Genomic DNA, 21,442 nt, shown 5'->3' with positions numbered 1-21,442 from the left:
GTTTTGACGTATTATATCCCGGTAGCGCGATCTGTGACGAACAAAGTAACACTATCGGTCAATGCAAAAGCAAAAAATATACTACATCGAGCACAGCCATAATATATATCACAGACACATTAATATTATGTCTATGACATCGAGCAACCTGTTTATCACATTGTTCTGTGTTATCACACTCTCGACTACGAATTAAGATAGTACTATCTTAGTTCATAGCACTCTCGACAAGACGTATATTATGATCTACATCTAAGCTTATACCGTACGGCGTACGCGACGATGGTAATTAATGTCAATATTATTATAATAATTGGTATTGTTTAACAAAGTAGCTATTCGTTGTAGTCTGTAGTCACTACTCCTGAGAAAAAAAAAACAAGCTCATCATTTCAAACTGGTATGTACAACTGTAGTTCTAATAGTTTTTAGTCCTACAATTCACAATATTATTATATATTATACAATACAATAATATCAAACCATCGTGTATGATTGGTGAAAATTAATTTTGAAAATATACGTCTTTTACTCAATATTATTGTCCACAGATAATTGGAAACACCGCGATGGAAGAAAAAGGAAATCCAAACAGTATTAAGCTTCCTGATACTTTGGAAATTTTCAGGAATTTAAAAAATGCAAAACAATTTGCTATAGACATTGGTACGTTATACATTCAAAACAAATTTTAATTTTCTATTTATGCCTAATTTACCCAATATGTATATTTATTTTTCTATAAACTGCATAGTATTTTAGGTAATTATTGAATTGTTAATTCGTTATAAAAGCAGCTTATATACTTACCTATAAAAAATAGTACCAAGGCATTCTGTTTTTACATTATTGGCATAATAGTAATTAATACCATAGATATATACAACAACTATACTGTGTCCCACGAGAGATCATGCCACGCACCGACCAAAACTGGTTCCTCCACGTCACACCCTGTCATAGGGGAACCAGTTTCGACAGCAGGGTGACGTAGGGGGTGGGCAGAACCGGCATGTTCTCTCGTGGGACAGAGTAAAGATAGCCGTCTCCTTCTTGGCATCAAAGTCGGTCGCCATTTACAAAGCAGGCAATGTTTACAAAATAATATTATCACAGTATATATGTATAGATAAATATATATGTATATAAATAAATGAATGTAAAACAAATGTAAACATTGCCTGCTTTATAAATAGCGATCGACTTCAATATTGGTCACAACTGTAGTATAAAGACGGATATCTAGTTCTATATATCTATGAAAATGACACTTAATTGCTTAATCATATCAGTTATTGAAATTTCTTAAGTCAGTTAAAATAATTGTAAATGTTAATTTTGGAAATATCACACGAATTTTGTAAAAATATGGCCTTGTATAAGCCTGAATAAAATATTATCAGCCATAAATATACAACTTATTATGTAGGTAGGTATGTATAACTATATTTCTAAAGCACCTATATGGCTATATCAAACATCCTAAAATGTCAAGTGTCAAGTTCATTCTTTAAATTCTGTTATTAAATATATATAGAGTAATGCTTTGTAATTTTAATCATGCATTACAAAATGATAAATTAAATATTTAAATATGCACTCAAGCAATTATAATAAATATAAGATAAAAGTATACTTGCCCAGTACTATGTACCCATCAATTAACTATAATATGTCAGCGCTCTTTATTCATTAGGTATTTAATACTTTTAATCAATATTTTTACATGATCTAATTAAGAAAAGAGAGTAAAAACATCTTATAATATTTGAAATTATATTTTATATGTTATACTTATGGAAATGTATTGTCTGTATGTCGGTATATTGTATGCACCTGGATTTAAGTGGGTCTATCTTACAAGCGTTATTAACTTATTTTAAATTATCGTTAAAAATACATTTTAATGAACATAACATTACATTCAACTCAGTATTTAATACTGATATTCTGAACTTATGGAAAATTATGAATCTTGTTTGAACTCGGAGTAAGTTAACTTTAGAATTTGGCTTAGATGAAAATATCATCTTTGTCAACTTTTTTAATTTTTTGGTTTTCATAAATGTTGTTTAGGTCTTAAGATGAGTAGTGTAAGATGACATCAGTTTTAAATAAAACGAGGGAGAACATGTTGTGATTGTACGGACATTATTATGAGGAGAGGTGACTCGGAGGCAGTGAGGATCACAAAATAAGAGATGGATAGACAGGGTAAAGAATGACAGGAAAACAGTTGGTGTGAGTAATGAAGAGGTGGCAAGACAGCCCTACAAAGTTGGTAGGACAAAAGTAAACAACCCCATATAGTTGGAAAAAAGGGCAAAAATAAAAATGAAAATATAAGTGTTAAACAAAAATATTATTTTTATTTTTATTTGTGACGATCAACATCTCTACCCCTTCTAAACCATCATTAATATAAAAAAATATCCATCAACAACTTGGTATACTATAAAATACCTTTGTGGGAATATTTCAAAACTTACTATTTTTATTTATGAATACCTTGATAAAATGTTATAAACTGCGCTTATATTGTCAAGCTAAAACTGTCCACATAATAAGATGTACTATATTATATAGAATTTAAAGTATAAACAATAACAAATTTATTAATATGGATCTACACTCTGCAGTCCTTATTGATAGATTTGAATAGTTCAGTTCACAACAGTTTACTTTAGTTTTTATATTTAATGACAGTTTTAAACTGTTAATTTCTATCCAAAATCGTTGCTTAAGTGACTGGAACCCCCTTTATATTAAATTGTAATTACTGTTTGCCAGTTTTAGTTTAATCTCAAAAATATAACAATAATATTTGCAATCTTATAATCTTGCCTTTTTCAATACTATGATTTATTTTATTACCACCTACCAATAAGATTAATATTGAAAGTTTATTGCAATAGGTGGTTCACTTACAAAAATAGCATATTATTCAACAGTATCATTTAGACGAGTTTATTATGCCACTGATAACATAGACAAAAATGATGACAAAAACAAGGATGACGTATGATATATTGTAAATAATTACTTTGATTAAATGTTAATTAAACTAAATATTCACACTAATATCTTCTAGAAACATGATAAGTTTGTTTACACATATTCTGAACAAGCAAGGTTACATTTTGTCAAGTTTGAAACAAAATATATTGAAAACTGTTTGGATTTCATTGGTGACAATTTAGTTAACAGCGATGAACGAAAAGGAAAAAGCATTAAAGCTACTGGAGGTGGAGCATACAAGTATAGCAAACTTATTCAAGACAAATTGGGATTAAAGTGTGTATAGTTATAATTTGTTAATCATGTTTTTATTTGTACTAACGTTATCATTATGAAAATTTCAGAGTAGATAAAGAAGATGAGCTTACTTGTCTAATCACAGGATGTAACTTCTTATTAAAAAATATAAGTGATGAAGCATTTGTTTACAACAGAAATGGTAGCCCAGAATATGAGTTTCAAACAGCTGACCCACATGTATTTCCTTATATGTTAGTTAACATTGGCTCGGGTGTAAGTATTTTAAAAGTCGAGTCAGACAATTGTTACGAGCGTATTGGTGGGACAGCTACAGGGGGTGGCACATTCTGGGGCCTTGGTACACTTTTGACTAAAGCCAAATCATTTGATGAATTACTTGATCTTGCCGAAAAAGGAGATCACAGGAAGGCTGATATGCTTGTAAAGGATATATATGGTGGAGATTATGAAACTCTTGGCATGCATTCAGATTTAATTGCTTCTTCTTTTGGAAAAATATGTCCTCGTCAAAATGCAGGTACTACATGAATGTGAAATATGCTTTCTTTTTTGATATTAATTTCTTGTGTGTTCAGAAAGTGATTACAATGAAGCAGATTTGGCAAGAAGCTTACTGTTTGCAATTAGTAATGACATTGGTCAAATTGCTTGTTTATACGCTATGATGCATAATTTGAAAAAGGTATGAGCAATTACATTTATTATAATATATCATAAAAAAGAAAAACATTCATATGTTTATCAAATGTTTTTAGGTATATTTTGGTGGTTACTTTTTAAGAAATCGTTCACTCAGCATGCATACTATATCATTTTCTATAAAATATTGGTCTAGAGGAACTGTGCAAAGTTTGTTTTTAAGACATGAAGGATATTTAGGAGCAATTGGGGCATTTTTAAAAGGCACTGAAGAATGCGGTAATTTATTATTTATTTGTTAATATAACAACATATTGTTTTATCAATATTGTAATGATTTCTATTGTAGTATAGTTGCATTTATTATGTACGTATTTGAATATTTTCAGATGGTGACAAGTTTTCGTGGTTAGAAAATTATGCTGGCAGTGGAAGTAACCGCACTCAGTTGTCATTTGGCAAACGAGTTGACCAACTCGAACTTGATCGTTGGGAATCCCCTTTAACATTTTGTCCATTGCTCAAAGATCCATCTAGTTACATTCCAGATACAGTTGACTTAAACTCGGATAAAGAAGCTAGGTTGATATTATTTTAGAAATATTTTTATCTTTTATCATAATTAATTATTTATTATAAATATTAGTTAGTATAAAGTCTATAATATCAGCTTAGGTCAAAGATGTTATGTAACAATTTTAACTTGTAAATATTATAATGAAACATTTTAAATTATTTTCAGGGAATATTGGTTAAATTGCTTTGAAGAAAGTATAGAAAATTATGTGAATTATGCAATTTCCAGTCAACCAACTAGTGATACAGCTGAAGAACGAGCCGCCTTGTTCAAGGAAAAATTTATTTCTCGGGTGCAATTGCTTAAAATACAACCTTTGTATGTTTTTTTCTTTTTTTAAATTTTTTTTTTAAATCTTTATTTTTTATACTATTTAGTGCTTATGGTAATTTGACTGTGAGGGGTCTTCTTGATACAATCAATCAATGTCTTAAAGAATTTGATTTTCCTGATCCGTATTTAACTGTAAGAGTTTATTTTTTTTAATACGACTAACAATTATACAAATAATACATATTTCAGCAAAAGCGAACAGAAAATGAATATGCACTAACATGTTTTCAAGAACGATTGGAAGAATTAGATTCTTTAGACTTAGAGGAAAGACAAAAAGAACTAATCATGGGTGTCTTAGCGGGAAATACTTTTGATTGGGGTGCTAAAGAAACTGTTGCTCTAATGAAAACTGGTGAATTTGATTTTAAACAAGCAAGAAACCGAATACCCAGTAAGAATTCATAGCCAAAGAAAATAATTAAAGAAAGTTAACAAGATAATTTGGTTTTTTGAACTATTTACAGGTAGACCTTGGCTAATTGATAGTCTGGATAGTTGGGTTGAAAAGATATGCAATGAGCCGTATAAAAAAATTGCAATTTTCATCGATAACAGTGGTATTGATATAGTTATGGGAATACTACCGTTGGCCAGAGAAATGCTACGTCAAGGCTCAAGATTAATACTGTGTGCCAACTCAGCTCCAGCACTCAATGATGTCACTCATTCAGAACTTGTTGTACTGTTACGTCAAATTGCGGCTATTTGTCCTATTATTTCTAAAGGATTAGATGAAGGTAGGTTGAAATCAATGGAGACAGCTCAAGGTGGGCCATGTTTAGATCTCAGGTAAGAAATACATTATAAGTACTGAACAAACAACCATTTAAACATTGTGTTATGAAATATTATAATATATAAATAAAAAGTCTCAAAAGGACGCTACCAATGAATTTGTTGTTTCCATCTTATCACGCAGGCCCTCTACATCAAATTTTGGGTCCCTGTACTAAATGTTTTGTGGGTCCCATACAAAACTTCCAAAAAAACACAACCAATTAAAATCAATATGGGTGTCCCATATACGATTCTAGGTATTTAATGCACAGTTTAAAATAGCCAAATTACTATAAAATAAGTATTCCTATCAAAATTTCAAAAATTACAAATACATTTCAACGGGCCCCTGTACTTCAGATCCTACAGCCCCCACTTCCTTGTGTGGACCCTGTACACGTACTACATAGCAAATATCAGTTCACTGGTTTTAATAATCTGCTGTTAGTTTTGATATTAGAGTGAATTGACCAGTGGTGGTTCTAGTTATGAGCAGGGTGAGCAGCTGCCCATACCAACATTTCTGGGGCCCTTGCTTTAAAAATGTTATTTTTTACAAACATGATGTTTTTATCTTTTGCTAAATTTTCATGATAATTTACATTAATAAATTATATTATCATCATTACATTGGTCACAAACTGGTGTTATCAATGTTGTGGTAATATCGCTTCTAGTAATCTAGCATGTAACTAAATGATGAACAAAAGATTTACTTTGTAATATAATATAAAATTCAAAGATTGTGAAGTTAAAACTTAAATTTTTGATGTCAAAATTGAAAATTCTCACTATTGTTTTAAATAACCGGTAAAAATAAATAAAAAATTGTTAAAATTGTTTGGTAACTTTTGTTAGACCATTGAAAATAGATCAATTCACTCTAATATCAAAGCTAAAAGCATGCTATTGGAACTAGTGAACAAAAATTTGGTATGTCATACTTGTATAAGACGGAGACAAAAAATGCATGGGTAGCTTCTTCTTAAGATTTTATTGATAATACTGAATTATAAAAACTATTTATTCAAAGATAAATCAATTGCTCTCTAATTTTCTAGTCGATTGGAACGAGAATTGGCAAATGAATTGATTACTGTGGATTTAATCATATTGGAAGGAATGGGTCGAGCTGTACACACCAACATAGATGCAGAATTTGTGTGTGATTGTTTCAAATTAGCCATAATAAAAAACCGTTGGTTAGCTAAACGTTTAGGCGGCGACATGTTTTCAGTTGTGTGCAAATATGAAAGTGTTAATGTTTCAAAATAATTTTTATCAAATTTAAAAAAAATCAACATTTTATATTATTTTTGTTCAATAATAAATTCTAATATTACTAAGATAATTTCATAGTATAAATTACACATATTGTGGTATTTGGTTAAAATTAATTATTATTATTTATAATTTTCACAAATGGCATCCTTATAATTTTGTTTTAAACAATTTTTTTACACAGTTATGTATAGTAAAAGTAAATATTATTTATTTTATACATTAATTGACATTCAGCTCTATGGGAACTGGCCTATGCGACAAAAGTGCTGATGTAGCCGCTCTCAGACCCATAGCAACACATTCATCTTGTGATTTTCCTTGTAAGACTCCGGATATGTATCCTGCACATAGACTGAAATAATAAAAAAAAAATTAATGATATTAAAATCACATGTGTCATATTATTTTATATACTTATTTTTCAAATCAATAAATAGGTTACTTGTTTGTATTTTATCACTGTTATTGTTGTTGTTGTTGGTACTTTTATCGTTATAAATTAAGTTGCCATGTATTATTGTAACATTGTCATATGAATATTTTGTTATCATGAAAAATCAAAGAATTATTGTACCTACTTAATAAATCAAATTTGTTTAATCAAAATTTTAAACATGTCAGTTTGAATTGAATTTATTTTTATTTTTATGCAACCTAACCTATATAGCCCATATAATAAAAAATATTTTTTATTATTTTCATTTATATATTTTGCCATAAAAGCCCTGAAAAAATGTGATATAATTTCACATGACGAAGTTGAGTATGAAAAAATAATATTTGAAGTTGCAAATGATATTTTACTTCCATTCCTTGTAAATTTATTTGATTGATTCCAATCTGATATAAGACTACCAAAACATTATTTTATTTTATGTAATGTTGATTTCTAAAAACCTCATTTTAATTATGTTTCCAATATATTTTTCACAGGCTCATGTATGTTTTGTAATGGAGTATGCTACTGGTGATTTTAACATTGTAATCTATTAGAACACTATGCAACTGTTTAAAACATTCAAAAAAAGTACTGTCAGAATCTTAATCCATTTTCAATTACACATTTAGAATGCTAAATTTATTTTAATTGTATAAATCATGTTCACCCGAAAAATAATTAATTGATTCGTTTTAACTACCTACATTTACAGATAGATTTATAATAATTTAACTTTATTTTAACTGTTATCTATTATTTTTTAATTAACTGTAAAAATCAAGTTATTACAATGAAGACTTTAACTAAGTACCTAGGTACCTAGTTAAGTTATACTTTTGTAGCTAACGATTGAAAATTTAAAACAAGATTCCACGTAAATAGGTTATATATAAATTACTTTATTCACCCTTATATCATCAAATATACTTAGTAATATACTAATATCGTAGGCTGACTGGCCGTTTTCGCTCAGAATCATTTTTCTTATATAATGTATCATTGAATTCAAATTTAACACCATCCATTATAGTAACCCACTTGTAACCTATTGTACAGCAGAGCAACATTCACTTACCCACCTTTTTTTTTTATTATTGAACTTAAGCTTTTTTACTGGCTAAAAATAATATTATCATGGCATCCTCACCAGATTTATTTAGACCACCTTATTTAGTTAGTATTTGTACATATTTTGTCAGTTGTCTAATCATTTTTTCATATAATATTAATATTATAGATAACATATAGATCAATAGATGAATTCGTGTATAATCAACGTACGTAAATATTAAGTTTTTCGCGTCATCTATATTATGACTAATATTTTTACGTATCATTTGTAGATTGAAGACGATAATATAATAACTGTTGAAAAACAATTCAAAATGAAGAAAAGTATATTATTTCTAATTATTGTATTGGCGTTAAATGTAATAAGTTTACAAGCCCGAATATTTTCTTCAAAACGGACTTTAGTAAGTAGATAATTTTATATTAACATAATTGGTAAAAATGCAGTTTGGTTCCCATCACTCATCAGTATCCAAATGGGCTGTCATTGATTTCTATCCATCGGGAATTCGGGACATACCTCTCAATATGGATACAGTTATTAATGAAATGGCGCTAAGTCCTAGGCGATTAGATTTTGTTTTGTAATCTTACAATAAAATGATATTTAATTACAATAAATAGTTAATAACCCATAAGTTCTCGTGTGTTTTTTTATAACACTCAAATATAAATGTCAAATTGTTGTAATCATGAATAACTAACTAGTATATTATAATATTTTATAATGCGTTTCCATATACTAATTTGTAATGTTTTTTTTTTTTTTAAAGGAAATGGAAAACCACAGAAAAGAAATGAAAATTATAATGAAAGAAATAAAAGACATGTCAAATAAAATATTTGAACAAGAGGAGTCATTGGTAGAAATGAACGTTACAATTTATTCACAAGGTTAACGCCATGCTGGCGATATCAGCAGGTTTATCGAAAGGGTATGAGGTTCTAAACAAATTTTATAATAAAGGTGCTGCACCACCGAACTTTATTAGTGTTAATAATGCCACAAATGTAGCGATAAACCAAAATCATTATAAAGATAACGGCAATATAACCAATATATCGATGAATAATAAGGTGCATATTACATTGTAACCACTTGACCACCAAGAGGCGTCCAAGCAAAAAGCGTAAATCGTCTGTGCCGCATTTGAGGCCGAAACACGTGACCGAAAATTCATACGAACCGAACGTGGTATAGATAGTGACCGCGGTTTTCGGGATGTCGTCCTTATTTTATGATATATAAAATAATATGTAATGAATTTTGTAATAATATGGTTTGATTGTTATGTTATTCATAAACGTGTATGTTTCATTATCAGTTATATTAAAAAATATTATGTTCATAAAAAAATAACTGTCTACATATTTTGATGATGTTATAATTGTGAACTTACCATTAACTATTTGTACTATAGTAGTTTAAATTCGTTTTTGCCAAAAAAATACATTTGAAAATATCATTATAAATGATGATAATAATAATAAAAATGATCTCCAACCCTCCGAACTACTATATATTATATATTAGTCCGTGCCCTGAAATCAAAAGGTGGGGTGGTGATAATCTAACGATCTCCTCGACCCCTCCCCTGCAATCACGATCATCTATTATATTATGAATGTATACCTACCTATCTATACTGTATCACTGTTTCCATATTATGGAAAATGTTGAAAAGTTTTAAATGAAACCCTATTGGGAATCCTGCAGCTATCCCTGCGGGCAGTTCTCGCTGTTCGCCCACGACGAATAAAGAAGAGAATATAAAGATCTATTGATATTGTCGCAGAGAACAAACAATAAAATATAATATAGAAATGCAGTCGCATATAATAGTATTATTATGCTGTGCATTGTATTGGTAGGTTGTAAGTATGTACCTTAATTTCTACTTTGTCCCGTATAAGTACCTACAAATAGCCTTTATAATGGTTTCTATAATGGTAATTGCCAATTGGTAAGGTACGCACTACGCAGTATTGTATAGGTACTACGCCTGACCGACTATTGACTAATATAACGATGTCTGGCCAATTTAAGGAATATTTTAACAAAATTAGATTTACCCGCGACGTCGATGCAATAATATAATGCGACATTTGTCCACGTTCATCGAGAATTGATTGTATTTGTGTCTTCCTGATTTATATTTTCGGTTCGCAGTCGTATTACCTATACGAAAATGCCACGTCATCATCGTTATTTTTTAAAACCATCCCGGGAAATGCTAAAACGTCTGTAATATTATTAATAAAAATGTGGTACGTCAGGTAGGTATATCGATTTAATCGTCTTTGATGTTAACCCCCAACAACCGATAGTTGCCTTAAAATATTGTGATAACTTCGTAACTTATCAAACACACAACTACCCAGGAGCGTAGGCCAGGGGGAGAGGCTATAATATAGTGCATGGGTCGTGTTTATTTTACCCTATATTATAATATTATATTAAAAAAAAGACTTTACAAAAATCCTTTACCATTAAGCCGGGTGGGGGAGGGGGAATCCAAAATAGTTAACATTGAATCAACAACTTACTTTGCTTATATTGATATCCGTGCAAACCTTACCCAATACCCATACGGCTATTATAGTTAATTCTGTGTGAGCTGTTTATACCTTAAGCATTGGGAATTCACGTAGAAGTTATTTAGCGAATATTGACATATCGTATGCCTAAACAAACTTCTCAGACGAATCTCACTGCAGACATATATACATGACTTTTTAATAATCTTCAGAATTGTTTAAAAACATGTAGGGTAAAATGTAGGGTGTGTGACTTTATGGCCAGACTGCCAGAGAGAAGGAAAGGCAAAAAGGGTATCTGCCGCCAAAGAATAATCTAGTTCCGAGGCTCACGATAACATTTTGATAAAGCCGCCTATACCACTCTCTGGTCTGCATATCTGTGTCGTCCCTTAAACCAGTGCATGAGCACCAGCCACCTGGGTGGCTTACTCAAAATAACCTCTCAAAAATCTCAATACCAATTTCCACGAGCGACAAGTGGACTTATTATGATACGCCCTAATCTTTATTTAAATTTGTGTTTTCGAAGTATTACTTTGTTTCACCTGTAACTCCTACAACATTATCCACAAACAACTGCGAATCAAGTAAAGCATTTAATATAATATCTTATATTGATTGCAGTTATAACATTATATGTGCTTTTTACATAAAATTATATTGTACGGTGTGCTTGATCTAATTATCGAATACACGATCTCGAGAGCCCTCCGAACGCATGGAGGAAGATAATAGCGTAATTTAAAATTTTACTATTTTAACATCGGATTTTAATCGACAGGAGTCGTTTTTATATTTATCGTATTTTTACGTCATTACAATAGGTACCTATATAATATGTTCAATATGTCGTAAACAATTCGTTTTTATCAACAATTTGTTTTCAACTTTAATGCTAGGTTCGCATTACACCGCGTCGTGTTGTGTTCCGTACCTAATATATTATTATTCAACACACGGTAACAAAATGTTGGTAACGCGATGTCAGCTACAAATAATAATATTATTATATTATTCCACTCTACAAGACACGGTACGATGTAGGTAACCCGGCTAAAGATTATATTTCAGACCACAGACTGTGGGGCGGCATAAAATATGTGACTCACTGGTTATCCCGAAATCGACTACCGACGATGAAAAAATTGTTCTATAGTCGTATCGACGAAATCAAAAAAAAATTACGTGCGATGCATGGTTTCGAAATCGAATTGTGGTACCGAATCGCGTATTGATTGCTGAGCAATGTTTTTGTTATATATTACCTGTATGGCTGTATGGTATACATAACATAATATTATATAGGTATACTTACTGACGGAAACTCGTGGTCACATCGACGCATATCGTTAGAAATGGTTTTAATTAATTTTCGGATTTTGTATAGGATTTTGTAACCTACTCTGAGCGGTAATGGACTGCCCCACGAATAAATCAAAATTTACTTTATAAAGACTAGTATCATAATATTATTGTATCAATACTTTTTTATCGGTACATTTTGTGTGTTGATCGTTGTGAGATATGAATGATATAGGTATGTTGATATGAATAATTTGTGTCAAAATAAATTTTCATCAGACTTCCGTACTAGAACAATTTCTCATAATATTTATCAATAACATTCGGAAATGAGAACAATTTATTTAAAAAATATAAAATTGTTCGAAATAGTCGAAATATTCAAACTGAATAAGTATTATTATTTTTCTATGTATAGGTAAAAAAAATTAAAAGCGGTTCGTTGGTAGCCGCATCAATTGAGAACGACCGTCCAATTTGCCTAACTTTTTTTTATGTTCGTAATATTCTAAATTTGGTTTTCACTGAATGAAAAATTAGAAAAGTTGCTCAGAAAATTTGAAAATTTAGGTAAAAGGCCTTTTTTTCAATGGGATTTTCTATTCATTGTTTTTTGTTTATAAATTGTTGCCAGTGGTTGCATATTATTATTTTTGAAATACTAGACATAAATAAGTATTTTTTCTATATAAATGGTTCCTAATGGTTACATCTTACATAATGTATATAAATAGGTATGTGGGTATAGTAGATACGTAGGTATATTAGGTATGGATATAGTAATATTTTGACATTTGATCAATATATTTCTAACTCGTGTTGGTTTATCTGAAGCTAATAGACTTAAAAACTACTGGTACGTTTTTAATAAAAATTAAATATATATATAGATTACTTGAGACTTAGAGAGACTTTATAGCTTATTTTTTATAACTCGTATACCTAGGTTAAAAGGGTGTTAAAGGGTAGCTCAAACACAAATTTATTTTCTACTTATGAAAATAGAAATTTTTTTTGTTTATTTTAATAGTGTTGCCATCAGTTAAATATTATATTATTATTATATAAATATTGGTAGAAACATAGAATATACATTTTTTTTTACAAATATTATAATATTTATAAAATAAAAATTTTTGGCACGGGTAACAGCTATAGTGTTATTTAACTAATATATACATTTTTTTAATGTAAGTGTATGATTAAGTCCTAGTTTTCGGAATACAGGTGCATTTTAGACACATCTTAACATCTATCGTGAATTTTGGTAGCTGCGGCACTACAGATTGTATAGATATTAGTGTATTACTATACTTACATTTACATACTATAGCTTGTATAGTAGGTACCCAGTACCTACCTATATTAGGTATACTAATATTAAAACTCGAAGTCTTAATACCAGATTTCTCTTGCAGTCCGTGTCATACTGATAGGTAAACACTGAATAATATCTTATGACTGAATTACCTATTTTGAAAATATTTACTCTTACCTACGTCTTAAATAGTTGTTTATGGTTTTTTTGAGCACGTAATTTTTATTAATTATTTAAGACGTCATACGTTTGATCATTATTCTTAAATGAATACTATAGTAAACTGAGGAAAGATTATTTATTACTCACATAATATTACAGAAACATGATTTTTAGGCATTAAATTCTTATCGAGGACAGATTAGTTATTAAAGTAATGATACTATCAGTCAATAAAAAACATGTTTGAATAATAATTTATCGACGAAAATCTACGATAAAAATATATTTTTGTTACACAAAGTATATTATGCCATACTATTGTACCTATATAACTAAGAACCTAATGAATAGGTAAATTAGTAATTTATACATGACAATAGAATATACTATAATTGCACCTACATAATCAAGTTTTAATATATGAACAAACAAATTTCATAAAAAAAAAAAATTAAAATTATAAATACAATTTAATTTATAACAGACAATAGTTAAACATAACAATATGTCCATATGTTATATTTTTTTATGATAATTTTAATTTTAATTTGCGCCAAAAGTCGTTTATTAACGTAATATGATATTTTGTACACATATTTTAATTGTATAAACTATAATAAATTATATTCAGTATACAGCGGGCACAAGCTATATGTCATGCGTAATGGTCCAAAAATAATTAATTTCCCGGTTTGGAGTTGTGTTACTTTTTAAACAATTGCCAGAGGATTAAGGAAACTCGGCGTTTTTGCAAAAAAAAAAAAAATGAACAAAACAAAACAGAAATGATTGTTGTACGCTGCAATGTGTGTCAGTCGGTGTTCCCACTGAGCTACCGGAGAACAGATGACTTTTCCAAAATCTTTATTATTATATACATATATACTATATAGGTACATAAAAAAAAAACGCATCACTACGGTGACCATGCTAAGCAAACTAGGTATTATAATTCGGGAGTATCGTCGCAAATGAACGAAAAACAGCAAAATATGCATATAGACATCGCCGTAAATCTAACAGTCCCGTTGTACAAAATTGTAAACGAAACATTTGATTCGAAGTTTAGTGAGGCGTCACCTCACTTGCCAAAATCTATGGCGCCAAACATGCGGCACTCCCTATCCTATTCGGCTATATTCCCAAGTGTGTTGACTGACAGACCAATTATTTTATAGGGTAGATTATTCGCTACAACAAGTAACAACCAAAGATCTAATATAATACGGTGTACCTTATACGCATGTTATTATATATTATTATATACGTATAATACATAACAATGAATATTATCGTATAGATATCATATTATAGCTGATGATAATCGTAATATTATTATAATCAGAATGGAGATGCGAAAATAGCGAACGAGTTTTCAAATTCTCCATCGTGTCCCGCCGTAATCGAAATTTTATTTTATCATAGACACCCAGAGGGAATTGAGATAAAAATTATTTTTGAAAAAGTCAACTTCTAAAATATAAGAAACAGCTAGTAGTTATTTATACGAATGAATTAAGGTCGCCAGTATTAAATCCTGGAATTTCTAAAATAAAGTCTACTTTTAAATTGACAACTGTGTTTTATTAAAAACAATAAGCCATTTAGTGTTTATGTATTAGAATATTAATAAAAATGAACGCTGTCGTGAAAGCTTCGATGCACGGTTGATACCTTAAAAGCGGATTGACAGATGTTTTTGTAAACCTTAACTGAATGGGTTTAGGTACACAGAAAGGTAACAAAAAACATTTGAAGACAAAAATTCAGCATTCCCGCAGTTGGATCAAGAGCAGCGTTAAATAAAGACGCTTGTAATGTCTGTCCGAGATAAAAAATGTGGATTTATTTTGTGTTTGAACAATGCCACGGTCTGGAAAAGGATGTATTATTCCGGGAGGACATACTCTAGAGATAATAACGACTGAGTCTTGTGAATTTTCCAAAAATTATATGTTTTTTTCGATTCAATTTTAGATTATTCAATTATATAATATTAAATTATAATATAGCACTCACGGCCCACGCGCAAAAGTACGTCCTACGCACAATCTGCAGGGATCGGATTAAAACAAACATTTCGAATCTCTAATTGGAACGAGATTAATTGAATAGCGTGATTCGAAAACCGTGGTTTAAAAATGCAAAAAAAAAAAAAATATGTATATAACGAAATAATTGTACTTGTCTGAGTACTGCAGGTCTACCGTACACGACGTGTGACGCGTAACGTCTATACTTGATAGTTAATCGATCGTCTCGAACGGCGACGTTTTCAATTCGGCGATATGACGTCATATATAATGATGTCCATGTAGTTTCAAACAAGTAATAATATAACACACCAGTAAGTTGTAGTCAACAATATTGTATTCGGCATTCGCTGTATATTCGCTGTACCTATACTTAATTATACACCCTGCATATAGGTGTACTGTGCAAATGAAATCGTAATATTATTGTTTCATTCGAAACCATAAAATAATGATTGATAGATACCTAGTATACCACACCTATGCGATATCATGGTCGTAAAATGCAATATTATAATGATTCACTTAACGTCTATATATACGATATTATTACCCACAATACATGTTGATTATATTTTAATATAGATACGTTGATTTGCGATATAAGTTTATATGATACAATATTAATGATAGGTACACGTACCCATAATTTACCGAGCACAATTCCCCCAAGCACGCTCTCCATTATTTTATAGCCAAAGGTTATAATATGCATTCATTCAATTATGTTTTCGGAACTGTTAAATAGGTACACTTTAAGACCATAATATATTTTTCACAAAGGTACTTATAAATTTTGTTTTATATCCGTTACTATAGGAGTGTTCTATACTTATGTGGCGATACAAGATTATTTTTTTCACACGAATACCTCCCGTTTTTAATAAAATTGTTTAGAACATCATATTTTTTGTTTTTGAAGTAACAACTATAAATCGAAATTCAAACCAATATAATATAATTTCCGAGTCTCGTCATTACACTTTACGGGGTAGTAGACAGTATAGTAGTCCACGGTAATAGATTATAAATATTTGGGTGAATTTGTATATAATAAATAGATATAATATTTTATATAGCACTTAGATGATAACAATTGCATACATTATAAAAAACAAGTAGGTTTATATTATGTTGATTTCAAGTCATCATGGCGTAATTATCTTTTAAAACTATTATCCCATGAATTATAATCCTTAAAATATTATAATAAGCAATAACTTAGAAACTACTAGTTCAAATAATTACGTCAGTGCTGGAAGTGCTGCAATAATGTAATGACAACTCCAATTTTTACAAATGTTTTGAAGAGCTTCGGAGCTGTCTAGTGGTGATTACGTGCAACCAGCATACAACTCTTTTTGCATTGTATTAGTCGTAATAAGAATCAAAGCTGACTGATAATCATACAGAATATCAACCACTCAATTTGTATCTTAAAATATTTAAATACGGTTTTCGAAAGAAAAAAAACGTCACGGTCTTGTATATGTATTATGCACTGACGATGATGCCTTTAATTTGAACGTAAAATCCAAAACTAATTGTTTGCTTAACAGTTTAGTCTAATTTGAGTTTGTATCGCCACGACAGGCCACACATTAAATGGCATAAGAAACTACCTAACCATTTGAAGACAATATGATCTTTACTAAAAAATTCCAATAAATCAGAATTTGAATAAACACGTAATAAAGGGTAAATCGTAAATAGGGTGTAGGTGAGCAAGGTTGGTGAATCACTCGGTATGATACATATTATAAATTACGCACTCATAAATTGTAATAATCGTGATGTTACTTGTCTATTTATATCGATTTACGAAAGAAGACCAGCATCCAAATATATTGCATTATCTAACGTCTATTAGTCTCCAGTGTAATGTAGTATATTGTATACAGGGTGATCCACTAAACGTAAGACACTCATTATTTCAGAAAAGCAGTAACTTTTTGGAAAATATTTCTTTTACATAATTTTAAGCCGTTAATAATCAACATTTTTTGTTAAAATTATGTTTTTGATTACCTACTATATCGGTGTTCTAAGCTTTTAGCCTGTTGAATTGCAATATACATTTTTAATTTCGTATTCCAAAGCAGAATATTATTCTAAGTATTTTGATCAATAAAAATCAAATTCCGGACAAGTAGTTATAAGTATTTATAAAGTTTAAATGAACGGAGTAGTGTACCAACATTTGTCAGGGTGTGTTCTGTACCATTCCACTCTACTCATCTTAAATTTAAATACTTTATACTTATAATTCAAAAAAACGTAAAAACTCGATTTGTATGTATCGACTATCGAAGTGAGGAATTGAAAATTCACGTAGTCATAAAAAAATATTATAACAATAAAAAATAGTACAAATTATAATTATTTTAACGACTTATAACCATAAGAAATGTTTTCAAAAACGTTAATAGTTTATTGAAATACCAGGTGTCTTACGTCAAATGGATCACCCGGTGTACCCGGTTTATGTTGAATGATAATATAATACATAATTCCCGAGTTTCGTATTTCTGCAGCCTGCAGCAGCACTTTCGCAGTTCCGCGAGTCTGACCGCAAATTAAACATTATTTAATATTTAATAATAATAGAAAAAAAGAAGATTTACAAACACTGCAAACGCCTTGCGGTATACCTTAGAAATGATTATTATTGAAAACGTTTGTTGACGATACTCTTTCTTCTTCGTTTTTTCCCCTTGTATACAATTGTTGCAAGTGCCGTAAGCACGATATCGCTGCAGCACATTATTGTCCCGTGCACCCAGCTATATATATATTATTATTATTATTATTATTATAATATACGTCCAAATCTTTTTCCATCTCCGACGTCTCGTCACATTCGTCACAATAGGAATAGAGAAAAATAAATTATACCGTTTTTAAAATTAAAAAGAAAAAAAAAACGGTCGCTGATGATTTCTCTTGCACGTCATAAATGAAACGTCTGCCGGCTACAACTTTCCGCACGCGACTAATCGATAAACGTTGGTGTACAACAGTAATCCCGAGCACTAAAGTGTTCATCACGATAATGGATTTTATATGCACACAGCGGTCCTAAAAAGTTTCAGTTCAATCTTTCAGAATTTATTGCGCAAAGATATTATATTTAAAACCAACGAATAACAGCCGTTACTCCAAATATACATACAAATTCGTCAGAACGCCGCCGCCGCCGCGTACACGCATAATACGGCATACCGTACGAGTATATAATTATTTACACTAGACACAGACGGAGTGCATAGGGTTGTAAAGAATTTACGGTTTTAAACGCATTCCCGAAAAGCGGCATTTTTTAGTAGCGACTATAGCGTGCTATACATATGGAAATCTATTATACACGAATACGCGTGCATGACAGTCTATAATATATATATATATACTACCTATATATAGGATGCTATACTGTTGTATTAGTATAACATATATTAATATATTACACACAAAATACGAAAATATTGTATATTGCAGTAACCATAAGGCATTGTCGGGACTATAGGTGTCTTATAATAGAACAAAAAAAAAATTATTATAGCGTGTCAATAGACGTCCCACATGGCCACTTTAGGAGGGATTGTCCGGCTTTTGAGATCTGCGTCCCCTTTTTAAATGGCTCCACTCATGTCCCACATTCAAAATACGAAAATGTAACTAAATTACAGTTTTTTCTAAATTTCGCAAGCCTATAAAGATAATTTTTAATTGAGTTAAATTAAGTCGATTTCTATACTTAAAAAAGTTTATAGTTAATAGTTATCCTAACTACTTTAACTCAGTTAAGTTAAAAGTTATATGGAAGTTATATTACAATTAACTTATTTACTTAAGTTAAGTTATTTGTTTAATTATTTTTTAATTTATAATTAGCCAGTAATACGGTTTAAAATAATAAAAAGTAAATGTTTACGCAACATGTATCATCAATAGTAATTGTATTATATTTATCATTTAATTATTTATAAATTACCGTAACTTGGATTAGAATTAAAATGAATACTCGTTATTTATAACATTTATATCAATAAAAATCAGTTAAGTTAAAAATTAAATGTTAAAACGGTAAGTTAAAAAGTTAAAATTAACATTAACTTTTTAACTTATTTATGCCCAGGCTCGGATTTTGGATTATGTGATTCGTTTTTTCAGTAGTTTTTACTATATTACATTTTAATATGGTACAGCATCATGCTTTCTAAAATATTGATTTAATATTACGATAGATTTGTAGTTCTTTCTCCCCTCTTAAAAAATCCTTTTTTGCGCTACTGCTATAATTACCTAGGTATTCAATAATTATCAATCATAGGTCATAATTATCATAGTACTACACAACTTATTATGATGTACAATAAATAATAACATGTCGACATGTCGCATAAAAAATATTATTCAAATGTTATTTTACTATTAAATATTAATATTGTACAAAAGTAAAATTAATTTGAGCGTTTTATCCTTTATATGTATCGGTAATTAATTTTTTAGAAAGTGAAGTCCTCTTTTGGACAGGGAAATTATGATATGCTAATAATAATGAAAACGATGGCCGATGATAAATCATTTCGGTGACATTATATAATATGATTACGACGTTAATAATAAAATTGTCGATTTTGTAGAAAACCGTTAATATATGTTGGCGTAATATACCTACTCCGTTCGATCGATGAACCTTCGTGAGCTACGTATCTACCCTTAGCCAATTAAAATACGTCGTCGCAACGCATATAATATACCTATTTTTCACCGGCTTATTAGCGTTGAAAGTCTGCATGTAATGTTACCTATGGGTACAAGTGTACAACTTGTACTAACTATATTTTATTACGATAATCATAATACAAAATATAACTGGTATGTATAATATTATAAAGTTAAGTTCTACTCGTCGTTAAAAATTGACAAACGTAAAAAGCGTTTTCAGTAAAAAAAAAAAATGGTTGGTATGTTCTATTATAATATCGTAGTAAATATTATAATTTATTTTGTCACGCAGTATCATACGTTTTGCCTCGACAGAGACCCCAGAGATCCGATAAAGATATAATAATATTATTAATGTAAAAACAAGACCAATTCGATAAAATATATTTAAACAGTTATTCACACCTACCCCATCCCATAACACCCTCCCCGCCAACAGATAACGAGGTAGGTACAACAGTAAAACATACACGTGGCACGTTGCATCGCTTCGAAAGTCTTATTACTTCGTTTATTCATATAATATACATTGCATATCATTATTATTGTGCACATGCGTATAAATGTTATCCTTACAAGGGTTAACTTATATCAAGGCACGTATAATAATATATACTACTGCGTAGAATATGAGATATAATTTTATCATTCCGCTAATTGGGGATTTGAAACGTATCCAGTGGAATACGACGCGATAACGCGCATCTCTCCTCAGCGGGTAAATTTCAAAATCGCTATATACTATATAGATACCTCGCACGCAAAATATTATATTATAATATATTATAACAAATGTGAGGAGAATAATATCTTAGCTCTGAAAACATATACATCCCGGTGATACGACGGCGATATAATTTAAGTAAATTGGCCATCGCTCATACCTGCACATACACAACACCCATACATAAGGATACGCGCATATTATATAATAATATAACACTCATCTTAATATT

General features: G+C 30.0%; 2 protein-coding genes across 2 annotated transcripts in view; one reads left to right on the top strand and one right to left on the bottom strand.

Annotated features, from left to right (window-relative positions):
- The first annotated feature begins 238 nt into the window (after positions 1–238).
- LOC132946801 (4'-phosphopantetheine phosphatase) lies at positions 239–7,519 on the top strand. Its single transcript, XM_061016882.1, has 13 exons — positions 239–400; positions 552–666; positions 2,916–3,019; positions 3,092–3,294; positions 3,363–3,796; positions 3,855–3,961; positions 4,035–4,197; positions 4,308–4,500; positions 4,661–4,813; positions 4,873–4,960; positions 5,018–5,222; positions 5,296–5,620; positions 6,670–7,519. The coding sequence occupies exons 2-13, from the start codon at positions 570–572 to the stop codon at positions 6,881–6,883; spliced, it is 2,286 nt and encodes a 761-aa protein (XP_060872865.1). The 5' UTR covers positions 239–400; positions 552–569; the 3' UTR covers positions 6,884–7,519.
- LOC132946802 (uncharacterized) overlaps positions 6,989–21,442 on the bottom strand; it is a 148,491-nt gene continuing 134,037 nt past the window's right edge. Inside the window, exon 15 of the mRNA XM_061016883.1 lies at positions 6,989–7,244. Coding sequence (XP_060872866.1) covers positions 7,112–7,244 — 133 coding nt within the window. The 3' untranslated portion in view covers positions 6,989–7,111. The remainder of the gene's footprint in view (positions 7,245–21,442) is intronic.

The sequence above is a fragment of the Metopolophium dirhodum genome, chromosome 6, assembly GCF_019925205.1.
Source record: "Metopolophium dirhodum isolate CAU chromosome 6, ASM1992520v1, whole genome shotgun sequence".
Lineage (NCBI taxonomy): Eukaryota > Metazoa > Arthropoda > Insecta > Hemiptera > Aphididae > Metopolophium > Metopolophium dirhodum.
This window is presented reverse-complemented; position numbering and strand designations above follow the sequence as displayed.

Coding starts and splice junctions, on each gene's coding strand:
- LOC132946801 (XM_061016882.1), top strand. CDS start 570: ATGGAAGAAAAAGGAAATCCAAACAGTATTAAGCTTCCTGATACTTTG. Junction 4,501..4,660: donor AACTCGGATAAAGAAGCTAG/GTTGATATTATT, acceptor AATTATTTTCAG/GGAATATTGGTTAAATTGCT. Junction 5,223..5,295: donor AGCAAGAAACCGAATACCCA/GTAAGAATTCAT, acceptor AACTATTTACAG/GTAGACCTTGGCTAATTGAT.